At 48.8% G+C, this 16,115-nt stretch overlaps 1 protein-coding gene across 1 annotated transcript in view; it reads right to left on the bottom strand.

Moving 5' to 3' along the window:
- Positions 1-16,115, bottom strand: part of ADAMTS2 (ADAM metallopeptidase with thrombospondin type 1 motif 2) — a 201,428-nt gene that overhangs the window by 131,420 nt on the left and 53,893 nt on the right. The window contains exon 3 of the mRNA XM_080922868.1: positions 1,593-1,752. Coding sequence (XP_080778994.1) covers positions 1,593-1,752 — 160 coding nt within the window. The remainder of the gene's footprint in view (positions 1-1,592; positions 1,753-16,115) is intronic.

Here is a 16,115-nt window from a genome sequence, read left to right as displayed (position 1 = left end):
GGGGAAGGGCTCCAGGGCAGGCAGATAAGTCTAATACAGAATCTGGGATTGGAGACGCCGCCAAGGGCACTCAGCCAGCTCCACGGTGACAGCTCCACCTCACCCAGCCTGAGCCCAGGAATAGGGAGAATAAGGCTGGAACCATCCAGACTCTTCCAGTTAGAGGCCAGCCCTACTGGAAGTAATATCAAGGCCAAAGTAACCGGCCTTGAGCTCTCTGAGAGACAGACTTCTCTAACCCCTGTCGGTTGTTATAAGGAAACAAAAGGCAGTTTTATCCAAAGCAGTTGGCTAGCAAGAGAATAAGACCAAAGGAGGCATTCCTCAAGGTCTGGGGAACTTCTTGAGCCCATTTCCCCTCAAGACCTCCAGGGTTACTCATGTACAGAAAGCACAGGGTTGAGAGCAAAGTGGAGGTTTGGGAAAGGCTGAGCAGGTGGCCCCCAGAAGCCCAGCTTGACAGCTAAGATGGCTATTCATTACCAGGAAAGAAGGGACAGCTAGAAATATTGATTATCTCCAGGGAGCACGGGCATGCCAATGAACTACTCGCTTACTGAGGCACCTGACATGGTGCCTTAAAATTAGAATGGTGCCCTAAGCAGGCTGTGCCCAATTCGTCTGTCAGACCAGAGTGTGAGGGGAAACTAAAATAAATGAGCTGGGGCTGCCGTGAATAGTGGGACGATTTCAATAAATCATAGCACTGGGGGCCTCGCCGGTCAGAGACATCCAGGCTCCGAACTAAACGCCTGCAAATGTGCCTGCCTAATCCGGCATTCCGGGCCTCCTGTCCATTGCTGTTGCCACCTTTCATGAGTTTTCTCAGCCTGGGGTCCAGGTACAAGGCCTAGAGCTGAGCATCCAGCTGCCCACCTGCTTGGCAAAAGCCAGGCTCAGGCGAGGAGGTCTCGGCCACATACTGAGACCCAGGGACCTGAAAGACCCAGGCCTCTGTACAATCCAGTACCACCAACTGGTTCTGGGGACAGTTAGGCTGTCTGGATAAGACGTGTGGGGCCAGGTGGGAAGTTAGTCACTCGGGCCACTAAGAAGCGCCTTCCACATTCCAGGACCCATAACAACTGGTGAGTCTTATATAAAAAAGAAAAGACCCCACGAATGTGTGTGGAAGACATCGAGGTTGTGGATGTCTTTTCAAGGTATGTCCTGGGGTGAGGGATGTCAGTGACATTCTGGGATAGAAGCAGGCACCATCACAGAGACTGTGGCCATACAGGAGCAGAAACGGGGGCTGTCTGGCGGTCACATGATGCTGTCTGTATTGATACATTCTCTTCTGTTCCCCAGTATTCACAGAAAACAGATCATTAGACAACCTTTTCTTGTCTCTGTGAGGACCCTAGGCCTATAAGCATTATTGGAGGCCTCTGCCTCAACACCCTAGTACCCCATATGCCATACATCCAACCAGGCAGGCAGCTGACTCCTTCCTAAGCCAGTAAGGCTGGACCTCAGCTTCAGCCTCCAATCAGGTCTGTCAATGGGGACCGAGTTTCCCCAGATGCCTCCCTAGGAATCAGGAACATACAGTGTCCCCCACCCAGCCCACCCTTCTGCAGAAGCCTTACCTGTGTCCAGAGCCTGTGGTCTGTCCACAGGAGGGGGCTTGGGAGTGGGCGGTCGGCGATACACCACATGCACTCGGCCTTGTTCAGCCTCCTGATCCATCTGCCCCTTCTCCAGAGGCTCGATAAAGAACTCCTCCTCTTCCATCCGGATCAGACCAGCCTGCAGGGGCAAAGTGTACAAGTTCAGACTTCCTGTGCACAGATAGAGGAGGAGGGGCAGCATGGAGGGCCCTCTGGGGTAGTGTTGCCCTCTGGAACATCTAACAGCTGAAGGACACAGGCAGGAGAGTCTTCGTCTGCTCGGACTGTACTTGGAGGCCTGAGCAGTAGGAAGAGGCTGAGCCACATCTGGGGAGAGAGATGACGCTTGCCTGTCATTCCTGTCCCGTGTCCCTTTCTAAAGCCCAGGAGTTCAAGGATAGCTTCATATAGACCTAGAAGGACCCAGTGATGCATCAAGTTCAGGTCACCTCCAGGAACAGAGTTGCTCCAAGACACAAGTCAAAACCATCAGCCATGAACTGAATCTACCCACAGACATGTTTAGTTCAGCCCAGACAATACTTTCTTAAGAGAGAGGAGTGGGGGCTCTCAAGCTGCCTATGTTGCCTAGGTTGACCTTGAACTTCTAACCCACTGCTTGGGTGCTGAAATTGGACATGTATGCTACCATACTCTATTCTGGGGAGTAAACCCCAAATCTTTACACATCCTAGGCAAATTTTCTTGCAACTGAGCCACAGCACAAATGTGGGGAGAGAAGGACAGTCTCCCAAGCCTCCTCCCGTCAGTTTAAACTGGACCCTTTGTTGTCTTTCCACTTCAAGTGTTAGGCTAGCTGGCCTATGAACTTTTGGGGATTCTCCTGTCTTCCTCTCCCACCTTCCCACAGGATGCTAGGATCATAGATGCTCACACTACCACACCCTTCTGATTGTGCATTCTTGTGCTTTGCATGGGAACTGCAAACTTTAAGTGCTTTTAACTCTGTTGTGAGCCACCTCTAAATCTTCAAACAACACTTTTTAGTGCTGTAAATCCAGCCACTACAATGACAAGACTTCACTTTTTAAAATGTAATTGCAAGAACTGAAAGGTGGCTCAGTGGTTAAGACTCTTTCAGAGTCCCAAGTTCAGTTCCCAGCACTCATGTCAGACTTCTAGCATCGTTCAGGAACTGCAGCCCCAGGGGAGCCAATGCTTTCTAGCTTCCAAGGAATCCCCATCTGCATGGTCACACCCACCACACTTAACAAAAAATTTACCTTAACATAAAACAGATCGGGTTTCTCTCTGTAGCTGTGACTGTCCTTAAAACTAAACTAATTCTCTGTTCTTTCTCTCTCTCTCTCTCTCTCTCTCTCTCTCTCTCTCTCTCTCTCTCTCTCTCTCCCAGGTTGGCCTTGAACTCACAGATCCTCCTGCATCTATCTCTCAAGTGCTGGGATTAAAAGTGTGTGCCACCAAGTGCCTGGCTAAAGAAATGACTCCCAACCATCAAAAATATAAAATGTACAAATTAAAGGAATAAAAACGGCAACTTTTCTTGGAAAACATAGCTCTGACCATATAAGTCTTCACACTCTGGCCACGGACACCTCAGACAGCATACACCTCTATGGCTGGCCCCTCCACTCCCTCTGTCCACCTTTCCCTAAATCCAGACTCTATAAGAACTGTTGGCTGCCCGGGGCTTCCTGACAGACCCTTCTGTCTGCGTTCAGGTATATGAGCCTCACAATGGTCACAAGGTTGTGTATGAACACAGCTGAGCCACTGACCCCCCAAACTTGCCATACACTAACACAGGAGTCCCTGCTCCCACATCCCACCTGGGTCACCTGGTAAACCCTATTCTCTCTTTCACGTCAGGCTCAGAGCCTCCCAAAGATCCTTTCTCCGATTCGGGCACTTGGTGCCACCCAGCTCACCGACCCTACAACCACTCCAGTTCCCGCACTTGGCCTCTTTGGTCTGTCATCTAGGAGTCAAAAGCTTCAGGCTGTCTGGTCTGGGCATGTAATCCCTCCCCCATCGCACAATGACGACCCACAGGACATGTGCATAGCTTCCACTGTTACTCAGATGTAAGAAGTGAGGGAGTCCACACCAGCAACACAGCTTCAGGATCTCCCAGACAATCAAAAGGGCTGGCGGTTCTGTTGCTTGAACTCAGCTGCTACTGGCTGGGTTTCCCTGTCCAGCCCTTGGCATCACCCATCCAGAAGTTTAGAAACTACTCAACCACCACCCCAAATAACTCAAATGGCATCCCCCGACCAAGAAGACAGAGTAGCTGTACAGCCAGCCCATCCTCCATCTCCCTGATCTCAGGATAGGCTGCGGAGCCTATGCTGTTGCCAACTGAGAGCTTTGCAGACAGAAGTGTAGTTGGCACTCTGGTGGGGCCTACTAAGCATTTGCCATTACTGTGACACCTGCTGCCTACACCTTGGAGAGCCTGGGTATCAGAGGGTAATGCTGCCTGGGAAGAGTAACTCCATCGTTGGCAAGAGCTCGTAGAAGAGTCAGCTATGCAGAGGAGAGCATCAAGCCCAGACTCAAGAAACAAGGAGAACGTCTAGCTGAGACCTGCCCCAACCCTTCCTATTAGCCAGAAAAGTTGGAGAGGAGAAGCTGTGTATGTGGAGGAAACGGCACATGGAAAGGCCTAGAGAGAGGACCACCACTGACGGAACAAGCTCACCGTCTGGTGGTCGGGAACTAGGGGTAAAGCTCAGAGCATGTAATGCAGTGTAGGTTTCCTTGGGGAGGGTAGTCAGCAGCCTGAAAACTTTGGGCAAGGCAGACCTCCATGTGACTCACAGCTGCTGTGAACAGGATAGACTGGAAAAATGTAAGAAGGTATGGAGAGCTGAGAGCAAGCTGCAGGTGCCTGGGAGTCTGCGAACAAGGCCTGGATACAGCATATAGACAATGAGGAAGTCAAATTTGGTACAAGACTTGGGAAAAGATTCTATTAGGAGAGAGATGTCAGAGCCAGAGATACTCCAAGTCTGGAGTTGATTGACAAAGTCCTCCTACCCCGTTGGTCCAGGTCCTCATCACGAAGTAGCATATATGAAGGAAAGGGGACTCTGCAGAGGGGACTAAGCTGAGGCTCTCTAGCTTGAGAGATTCCCCTGATGGTCAGTGCAGCCCTACCTCAAGCCTACCTTCAGGTACGAGGAGGCAGAGGAAGATAGGACACAGAAGAGGAGATGGAGATGTGACCCCGGAGACAAGTCAACACGTTGCAGCTACAAGGAATGTCAGCAGCTACACAGAATGAAAAGAGGGGAATGCTCAGCCCTGCAGACGCCCTGGAGCTTAAGCAGGCCATGCTTACTATAGACTTCAGCCACCAGAACAGAGAGAATGAATGAGTTTTGATCTTTGCGAGCCATTTGTTACAGCAGCAGCACTAAATACTAGGGCCAGGAAGGTGGCCTGATGAAGAGGAGTTGTTCTGAAAGACATAGAAAGAGGAAAAGCAGAGGGCCCTCAAGGATTCACCGAGTACATTCCAGGAAGCCATGGAAGTGGACTGGAGTCAATGGACTGTGGGGGGGGGGGTGAGGATTTGGTGGGAACGCTTTAGGCACCACACTTATGACTCATCCCTGGATCCCAGGGCACTACAAGCCCTGATGGAGGGATGGAGAAAATGCTTACAGGCTGAGTAAACAGTTGACCTTCAAGCATCAGGACATGTCCTCTGAGAGACACATGATGGTGAGGACAGAGGGGCAGTTCCTGTCCACTGGTGCGTGCCGAGAATGTTTGTGACAGCAAGCGTTCCTTCCGTGGATGGTTCCCATGTGTGTGGTTTTACAGGAGACAGGCATCTCAAACCCATCTTTATTAATAGAAGCTTTTGAATGGGCATAGGAACCAACCCCTGTGGGGTGAACAGAGGACAAGCTAACCTGGGAGTCTGGCTTACTGGATTTCTGGTGTTCTTTTCTTGGATGGGTAACTTCAAACAGGATGTCAAAGCTCTCTAGGTCTCTAGTTCCTCAACTGTAAATGGGGTGGGTCTGTCATCCCTCCCCTACCACAGTTAGTATGAATGCATATGAGGCCTGGGATATCCTTACAACCAGAGCACACACTGTTGATGAGCCTCAAGTCAAGTATTTCATCTGTGCTGCTTGATTTCCAATGATAAGGCTCAGGGGATGAAGAGTCTGGGTCACAGAGTCTGGGAATCAGAGCTCCGGCCTCCTGGAGGGGGGTTGGTTCTCATCACTGGAATCCTAGGAAATTTGACTCCTATTGAAGCAATGAGAGAGGAACATTAGGGCATCATATCTGCACAGAGTAGGCCCACTTCTGGAAAGATCCATACTTCCCAGGCTAGGAGACATGTGCAGTACAACCCTGGGCCCTGAGGATGATGCTTGACCTGCTGAGGAGTAGCCATGTTTTGTTGATGATATCAAAAGACAGATTGGGATCTCCCTTCATATCATAGGTCAGACTCTCTTCTCCAACAAATCTCTTAGCAGAAGATCATAGGGATAAAGGGATGAAGGGAGGCACCATGTACACTTGATGTCATAACCAGAGGCCAGAGCCCAACAGCTATCTACATGAAGGGCAGTAGAATCCTGGGTAACATGGTTGTGGCTATGCCCCGGGGTTCATATGCTCCTTCAGCAGTTGTACAAGGGAAATGACAACTGATCCACTTAACAGCCAAGGACCTGGAGACCAGGGGAGCATTTCCATCTGGCCTAAGGTCAGGCAGCCAGACAGAAAGGTGATGAAGACCCAGAAATAAATCTAAGATAAGTATGAAGTCAATTTGCTCAGGTTTTATTACGGGACCAAAGACCTCAACTTGACAGTGCTCTTGGATAGAAGTATCCGACATGTCCCTTAACAACTAGGGGCCTACAAACCATCTCTGCTGGGTGCTATGAAATGCACACACATATCATATTGATTAACCTATGTGGCATTTACTCCTCCTCCCAAAACTATTGGATGACCACTGGGAGACCATCACCTGTGCACCATGGTCATTTCCAAGATAAGTGGCTACTCATTTCCAAAGTCAGTGAGTGAAGAGCTCTAAAACCGATAAGTGAATACAATGGGAAAGTGTTTCCAAGACCAATGGGTGGCCATTCTAACACTAATATAAGACCCCACCTGATGACAAAGGATAACCATCCCCTAGACTGATGAGACCACCCAAGATCAATGGCTCATCATCCTGAAGACCCACAGATGACAATCTCTAGGGGATAGATGGCCACCCAAGACCAGCGGTTGATGATGATAGCTCATCTTGCCAACTTGATGGGATTTAGAATTACCATAGAAACAAAGCCTTATGCTGGCCTGTGAGGATTTATCTAGATTAGGTTAAGTGAGACAGGGAGACCCACCTCAAAAGTGGATGCTACCGTGTCTCACACTGGAGTCCTGGCCTGAGTGAGGAGAAAGAGCTGAGTGCGTTCCTTGCTCTCTGCTCCTTGACTGAAGGAAGACACATGTGACCAGCCGCCTCCTTCTGCCACGGCTTCCGTGCCGTGATGGACTGTACCCACAAACTGAGAGCCCAAATAAACCTTTCTTTACTTAAGTTGATCTTGTGAGTGTTTTGTTACAGCGAGGAGCAAGTAACAGGTAGGCTGACCCTCCCTGAACCTGAAGGCCTGCTACCTCCAAGACAAAGGGCCAAACTAACGTGCAAGCATCCTGGGGCTACTCAATGACCAGCCTAAGGTCATCAACTGACCATCCTCCACAGACCTGAATAGTGACACACAGGGGCTCATCCTAAAGAAAGCAGTGCTCATTGACAGAACGTCGAGGAATGACAGTTTAGTATGCATCCCAGAGGCAGCTGTCAAAAATGTGGCAGAAGAAAATTGACGAGGGAACAATGAGCTAATTTTTTGTCCCCTCCCCCCAGGACTCTGATTTTCTGCTGCCAGTGGCAAGTGTATCTGTTTTTACATGTAATTTTTATTAATAAAAATCCATTCCCTCTCCCATCTAAATAAATATTTAAAAGATCTCTCAAGCACGCCAGCCGGGAGAGCACTCGCTTGGGAGTCTGCTATGTCCTACTCCACATCTGTCCAGCCTGGTGTCTTGAAGAAGGCCTAGTACCCTGCCCACCTCTCATTCAGCAAGGTCATGACTGTTGGCCAAATTCAATCAGGCTTTCTACTCTGGGGCAAAGGAAGCTTCCAAAGAGGACTTGGTCCCATGCCTCAATGACATGGCAAGTTCCCTAAGCCCAGCCAGCCATACTTGGAACACCAAGCCAAGTTGCCAGTATTCAGATCTCAGCAAGTTACACAGTGAGATTCGGCCTCCTTTCTTCTATGTCCAGCTCCTTTGATATTTGATGGTGGAATAGTCGGTGGAAATTCAAAGTTGAAAATGTATCACAATCCAAAGACTATGCTCTTGCTACTTTGTACTTGAAAGTGTTTAAATTTCTGACATTCAAAGCTGGGGCATCGTAGGAAACCAAGTGGGCATCTTACTCGCTTGGTAAAGCTGGCTGCTTGCCCTCAGCATCTCCTCGCATGGGAGCCAGAGGCTGAAGGCGCCTCCTCTGCATGCATAAATGCAGCCAGGTCTGTAGCTTAAGCTCATCATTTCTGCAGCTTCCAGCACAGAGGCACGGGTGTGTTCCTCTGAGGTGTGCTGCAGACAATCAAGAGAGAACAATTGTGATACAGCTTAGTAGATAGGAATGCTCACTCTGCAAGCATTATGTCCTGAGTTCAAATCCTGTAAACCCAGGATCGAGGAGGAGGGGACAAGTGCTCCTGACAGCTCACTTGATGTCTTACTCCAGCCTCTACATATGTGTACACGACTGTGCACACTGACACACACATTCCCACAGATGCAGAGGGAGTGGCACACAGATCAGACCTGCCACATCTGGAGCACCTCCTGACAAAGCCTTCTCGGTCAGACTTGGCTTGCCCTCTCAGAGGCTAGGGTAAGAACAGAGCAACCCTGTGGGTTTTATGGGAAAGGGACTTCCCTGACCAGTCACAAAATTGTGACCCAATTACCTCAGAGAACATCTTCAAGGGAGAAAAGACCTATTTTAGCTCACGGTTCTGGATGGTTTTGTGCATACAGCTTCTTCCTATATGCTTACACAGAACCTCGTGTGGGCAGGAGTAAGAGGCAGAGGAGCATCATCAGCTGGGAGGAGACAGAAAACAAAGAGTAAGGGAGGAGCTGAGAACCAAGTAAAGCCTCGAGAGGTACACTTCCAGGGGGTCCCCAATAAAATTTCCAGAAGCTTTCAAAATAGCACCACTGGCTGAGACCCAGCACTTAGCATGTGGGCTCCTGAGAAGTGTTTCCTGCTCAGATCACATCAGGGTCACATCCAGTTTGAGCCACTGCCTTGAAACCACAGAGGACGTGGTCTAGTTCTGTATCATAGGCAGGGTTTCTGCACACTGGTCCCCTCCCCTTTAAATAGGTAGTAGCTGTGGAGGGGTAAGGAGTGGGCAATGTGGAAGTGACAAGGGGGCGGGTAAGCACAATCCACGGGGTCAGGAGACACTTAACTCCCCTCACCCTCCCGTAGGCCTCTAACAGCTCCTGCTTTGTGCCTTCTGGAGGAACCTTCTGGAAAGATCTATCTGTAGATCTGTCTGTAATGCTTGCCCAGCTCTCTGAGCAGTAAAACAAAAGCAAGCATTTGTTTGTCATTGGCTGGTTGTTTTTGGGGAATGTGCATGTGCCACAAAACACACGTACAGGTCAGAGGACATCTTTGTGGAGTCAGTTCGAGGGAGTAAACTCAGGTCATGAGGTTTGCTCGGCGCCTTTCCAGGCCGAGCCCTCTCGCTGGCCTGCCCTGAGCATTTGGAGTAAACAGGTGCCCGCAGTCCTCGTCAAACACCAGCCACTCTCCTTCCTGTGGAGAAATTCCTGATCATGTCTCTGTCTTTCCAGGAAGTGAGGAGCTATGGCTGGACCTGACTTCCAGGGTTGACTGGAATAAAGAGACACAGACATGGCTGTCTGAGCTCCACAGGGCCCTGAAGACAGTTGAACATTGTTCCCTTTCTGGACCTAACTCGCCTCCTCTGGAACTTTTACTCTTCTGTTGCCCTAAACTGGCCCAGTCAGTTTCTGGGGTTCAGATAAAGAAGCTACAGAAGTCATATGTCCCCATGACAAAAGTCGTATGTCCCCGTGACAAAAGTCATATGTCCCCATGACAAAAGTCATATGTCCCCATGACAAAAGTCATATGTCCCCATGACAAAAGTCATGTCCCCATGACAAAAGTCATATGTCCCAGCACTTCATCTGTGTCCAGCTGGATGCATGCAGGGCTTTGGCTACACTGAGAGAGCGGCAGGCAGAGGGAACCAGTTTCAAAGACCTGTCATGGATCAGTCCCTTCATCTCTTCTGCAAAGTGAGGGGCCAGGCCAGCGACCTCTGAACGAGGTGCCTTTACCAGTCTGTAAGCCCAACAGGACCAAGCCCAGCTCCAGAAGAGAATGGAGGGAATGCATAGGAAACCAGCAAACTGGAATCCAGAAACATTCCCAGTTTTCCTGCTCCCTGCAAGATAAGGGCTATTTTCATCTCTGGGGTACAAGGCCTCTCAATGGGACCACAGCAGCCACAGCAGCCTCTCCCTCCGCCCCTGAGAGGATCCCCACACATCCTTCCCCTCTACACTTCACCTTCTTTTGTACTTCAATGCTAGTGGCACTGCCCTCCATCCCCAGGGCACTTGGTATCACTGAAGGGACCTCTGAGAGCCAGACACGGTGACAGATCCAAATACCACTGGAATCTTCCAAGCAGGCAGAACACCTCATTTATAGAGGCCTCTCAGCCTCGAAGAAGTTAAGCCACAAATACACACTTCCCCTCAGGGAATAGGCAAGTTCAGACACAGCCCTGCTTCCCCCACCCTGAGGAGAAACAGTATTGGATAGGCAAGGGGGTCATGGAAGTGCAGTCTCTCCTCGGCATCACCATGATCTTTGCCTTAGCCAATTTTATTAAATTCCAGAAAAATACTCTTATCTGCTAAGACCTCAAGTCTGAACTGTGATTGCCACTTACTGTTGAGAGAGGAAGGGAGGAAGAGAGGGAGGGAGAAAGGGGGAAGGGGGAATGGAGGGGAAATAGGGAGGGGATAGGGAGAGGGGGGGGGATTTTAGTGTCTGTGGATGAGGCTCAGTATGTAAAAGTGTTTGCCATGCCTGCTTGAAGACCTGAGTTCCAGCCCTGAGAACTTACATAAAACCCCAGGAGTGACTGTGTGCATCTCTGTGTCCCTAGACAGATGGATGAATGAAGTAGCCGCCAGCGAGCCCTGAGCTCAGTGACAAACTCAAAGGGACAAAGAGCAGGACACCCAAAGTTCTCCTGTGGCTTCCGTGCACACACAGGCACATGCACATGCATGCGCACAGTAAATATCAGAGATGTGTTAACTTTCCATCCACACTAAATGAGACTCCCCTGACTAACAGGAATAACTTCACATAGGTTCCGATACTGTTTAAATCGTGACAGCTTTATGGAACTCTAATTCACAAACCACACAACTCATGCATTTAAACAGTATATTGAATGTGTACAAATGAACCATTCCTGCTATCAACATAAGCACCTCGCCCTCACCCCAAAGGAGCCATGGGTTGGCAGTCATACCACTGCCTTCACCCCAATTTCTCTTACCCCATCAGCCTTTAGTTACCTTGGCAACCATTAATCTACTTTTTGCATATATGAGTACTCCTATTTTGGATATTTCCTAAACACAAAGCTATGCAATATGAGTTTGTGGCTACACTCACTTATTTTGTATGATGTTTTTAAGGTTGACTCATAGTGTAGACGGATCAGTGTTTCATTTTTTTATAGCCAGACAATAATTCCGCCGTGTGTATGTGCTACATTTTATGTGTCCATCCACTACAGAATGGACATGTAGAGAATTAGGGTTTCAGGTGGGTGCCCTTCCTCTCCCATCTGAGTGTGGACCCTTGGGCTGTGGGACACATCTAGGAACTTGTTTCTCCTTGGTTGCTGTGAGGTTTTCTCAAAGGCTCCGTACCTCACTGTTGTACCTCACTTCTGTTTTCTGAAGCCTAGTCATGATTTCGTGTGTGTGTGTGTGGGTGTGTGTGTGTGTCTGTGTGTGTGGTTTGTGTGTCTGTCTGTCTGTGTACATGGTTGCAGATGTACAAGAGGAAGGCACTGGAGTGACAGGTGGCTGTGCACCTGACATGGGTGCTCAGAGCAGGCCTGGTCCCCTGGAAGAGCAGGAACTGCTCGTCACCCCTGAGCCATCTCTCCAGTCTCTCAATAGCAATTCCTGCCGAAAGGTAAAAACATGGGGTTGAGGGACAGGAACTGATACTACATCCCTCTTACTGTGGGAAGTAGGATTCCAGACCAGAAGTCTGGAAAGGAGAGCTATGAAACATAAAAATCACTCATCCTTAGTTAATTTAACAAGTGAAAGGAGGGAGGTGTGCCCATTCCCCCAAAATGAAAATGCCAAAAAAAATGAGGAGCTACAGGAGAGCAGAGAGAAACATCTTGGTGCCTCCATCTTCCACGGATGAGTTTACAGCTAGCAGAACGTTACTAATTCAATAAATACATGTTTATTTAAAAGAAAGAAAAAAATAAGATTGGCATGGTGCTATAAGCCTGTAATCCCAGCATTTGATAGACAGAGGCAGAAAGATCATGAATTCAAGGCCATCCTCAGCTACAGAGAACTCAAGGCCAGCCTGGGCTACGTGAGTCTATGACTCAGAAAAAGAAGTAAAGATTTTGTTAAGTCACAAAAATCACCACTAGTAAACTAACACAAACCCTCCAAATTTCTGAAACCAGGCAGCGTAGTAAAAAGACCGATAAAAACCATTAATCAGACTGCATAAGTCACATGACCCAAGACAATACCCTCTAATCGTGATAAATATAAACATTGAAATTGCTTTTAAAAATAAGAACCTTACACCTTGCAAAAGAGTGTCACTACATGTATAAATGTGTACTAGGCCACAGGGCTCTCTGGGTGTTACATCAGGAACAAATGTCTGGGACCCATGGTGTCTGAGAAGGCAGCTCCCATCTGTGGAGAGTAAAATCACATCCAGGCTCCTATATATACCTAATATCCGTGGAGCTGACAATGAAGGGTGCGGCCTCCGGCTCAATGTGTCTACTCAGGTGCCGGCCTCATCCCTGGATGACTGGGAAGCCTCTCGGCCTCAGTAGTGTTGGAGTGAAATAGGGTCAATCTACACAGTTAAGTGGGGTAAATAGAGATGTCATGTTTGGAGTGCTTAGAAGAACACCCTAACAAAATAGCTGTTTCTCCAACATTACAGCAACATGACCTGCTTAGACACTGAGCAGTAGCAGTGTTAGGGCTTAAGGTGAGTTTCATGGCTTTTTTTTTTCTACTTTTGAAATCTCTCTCTCCTTCCGTGTGTGTGTGTGTGTGTGTGTGTGTGTGTGTGTGTGTGTGTGTGTGCATGCATTGGTCTGCGTGAATGCAGACACACACATGCAAGAGTGCACCCTTAGGTCCTGGCCCTTGCCTTCCACCTTGTTTATTCTCTTACAGTTCACCGCCGTGTGTGCCCATGAGCTTCTGGGCATCGTGTTGTGTCTGGCCTCACTGTAGGAGCTCTGAGATTATGGGTGTGAGCTAGCACATCCAGCTTTATGTGGATCTTGAGGACTCAAACTCAGGTCTTCATGCTTGTGGGACACATGCTTTACCTACTGGGCTATCTCCCTTGGACTTTTTATAAAAGATAAATATCAAACAGATAACTTTTTTAAAGAAAATAGAGGGGTGTGAATGGGCAAGGACAGAAACAGAAGACAGAAATGTGATAAGAGACACCAATTAGGGAACCACTCAGCCAGGGTCCTCATCTTCACAGCTCAGAGCCAAGAACAGACACCTATAGGAAGGACAGCCAGGCTGCCAGCCCCGGCAGGGACAGACAGGTCAGCAGGTCAGGCTCTGACCCTGGGACCACAACACGCCTGCTAATCCATCACAAGAGCTGACACTTGTCCCCGCCAGATGTTTCTGCTGACATTTCCCAGGTCTCGATCAGCATGAGGACCACGTCGGGGAATGTCCCCAGTCGCAAATTAACATTCACATAAATAACGGAGCGCCCGCCACTAAAGAAGAAAAATGAGTCTCGCCGCGGGAACATTTGCCACACAATCAAAAAGTGCAAATTTTCTTTCTGAACCACCACATTTTACCAGCTGGGCCCCAGCAGGCCATGGCCTTGAGATGCAGGACATAGGAGCGTGCACAGGACAGTTCCACAGGCCCAGCTCTGGGCTGGCATGGGCCCTAGTCTAGATGTGCCAGCACATCCCCCACATGTGCGCTATTTGGAGGACTCAGCAAGGTTTATAGTAAGGTTTATAGGAGTCTACGTACCCCAAACCAACATACAGATGGCCAGGAAATGGAGCCAAAGTGTCATCAGCCACCTACATCCACGGGGTGTAAAGACCTACAGACGTTGTTTCCTATACCATGTGGGACACCCCTCCCCCCACAGACTCGGCATTAACCACCTTTAGAGGACCTCTCTATCCGTGTGTCTGTGCTGCCATATCAAAGTGCCACCAGGCTGGTGGCTTAAGTAGAACAACTCAGCCTCTGTCTTAGTCAGGGTCTCTATTCCTGCACAAACAACATGACCAAGAAACAAGTTGGGGAGCAAAGGGTTTATTCAGCTTACACTGCCCACGTTGCTGTTCATCACCAAAGGAAGTCGGGACTGGAACTCAAGCAGGTCAGGAAGCAGGAGCTGATGCAGAGGCCATGGAGGGATGTTACTTACTAGCTTGCTTCCCTTGGCTTGCGCAGCCTGCTTTCTTATAGAACCCAGGTCTACCAGCCCAGGGATGGCTCCACCCACAATGGGCTGGGCTCTCCCCCTTGATCACTAGTTGAGAAAATGCCTTACCGCTGGATCTCATGGAGGCATTTCCTCAACTGAGGCTCCTTCTCTGTGATAACTCCAGCGTGTGTCTAGTTGACACAAAACCAGCCAGTACAGCCTCAGAACTTCAAAAGCTGAACTGTAAGGCCCAATACCAGCATGCTGGTTCTTTCTGTGAGTCCCCTGTACTAGGCTTGGACATGGTCTTAGTCTTCCCTTGTGTGTATATGTGTCCTTATCTCTTCTTGTTTGGACCCTGGCCTCAATGACCAGCCTCAGATTTTAATCACCTCCTTAAGAATCCTTCATCTAAGTGAGATCACCTTCTAAAGGGAGTGGGGGGGACTTGCAGCAGATGAAATTGGAGGAGAGGCATGATTCAGCCTACACAGTCACCCTGTACAGAATCCACACACCACACATTGAATCACACAACACACAGAAGCCACACATACAACATACAGAAGCCCCACACACAACATACAAAGCCATACACAACACACAGAAGCCATACACAACACACAGAAGCCACATACACACAACACACAGAAGCCATACAGAACACACAGAAGCCATACACAACACACAGAAGCCACACACACACACACACACACACACACACACACACACACACACAACACAGAAGCCATACACAACACACAGAAGCCACATACACACAACACACAGAAGCCACACACATACACACACACACACACACAACACACAGAAGCCATACACAACACACAGAAGCCACATACACACAACACACAGAAGCCATACAGAACACACAGAAGCCATACACAACACACAGAAGCCACACACACACACACACACACACACACAACACAGAAGCCATACACAACACACAGAAGCCACATACACACAACACACAGAAGCCATACACAACACACAGAAGCCATACACAACACACAGAAGCCACACACACACACACACAAACACACACACACAACACACAGAAGCCATACAGAACACACAGAAGTCACACACACACACACACAAACACACACACACAACACACAGAAGCCATACAGAACACACAGAAGTCACACACACACACACACACACACCACACAGAAGCCATACAGAACACACAGAAGCCATACACAACACACAGAAGGCACACAGCACAGAGATACCATGCTGATTGCTAGAACAAGCACCAGAACAAAACTAAGCTTAGGCAGCAAAGGGGGAGGGGTCAAAACTCATACATACAAAAAAGCTACAACTCTAATAAGATCTGAACATCCCCAGAGATGGTCACACAGAACTCGAATCCTTTGGAATGGGTGTTCTCACCTGCAGAGCACAGAATAGTAGACAAAGTCCCAGATACTGTATGGCTAATGGGCAGTCATCAGCTTCTAGGACCAGCCCAGCTCTGCTTTCTATGAGTACATACCAGAACCCTGCTCTAGAATTCATGCCCGGGGCCCCCTCCACCCCTGTAAGGAGATAGCTTTGTCTCTAGGGGTGCCTAGGGCTCCTGCAAAGACATTTTCTACATACTAATACACCCCAAAATT

Source organism: Micromys minutus (genome assembly GCF_963924665.1).
Source record: "Micromys minutus genome assembly, chromosome: 10".
Lineage (NCBI taxonomy): Eukaryota > Metazoa > Chordata > Mammalia > Rodentia > Muridae > Micromys > Micromys minutus.
The sequence above is the reverse complement of the archived record's forward strand: the minus strand, read 5'-3'. Positions and strand labels throughout refer to the sequence as shown.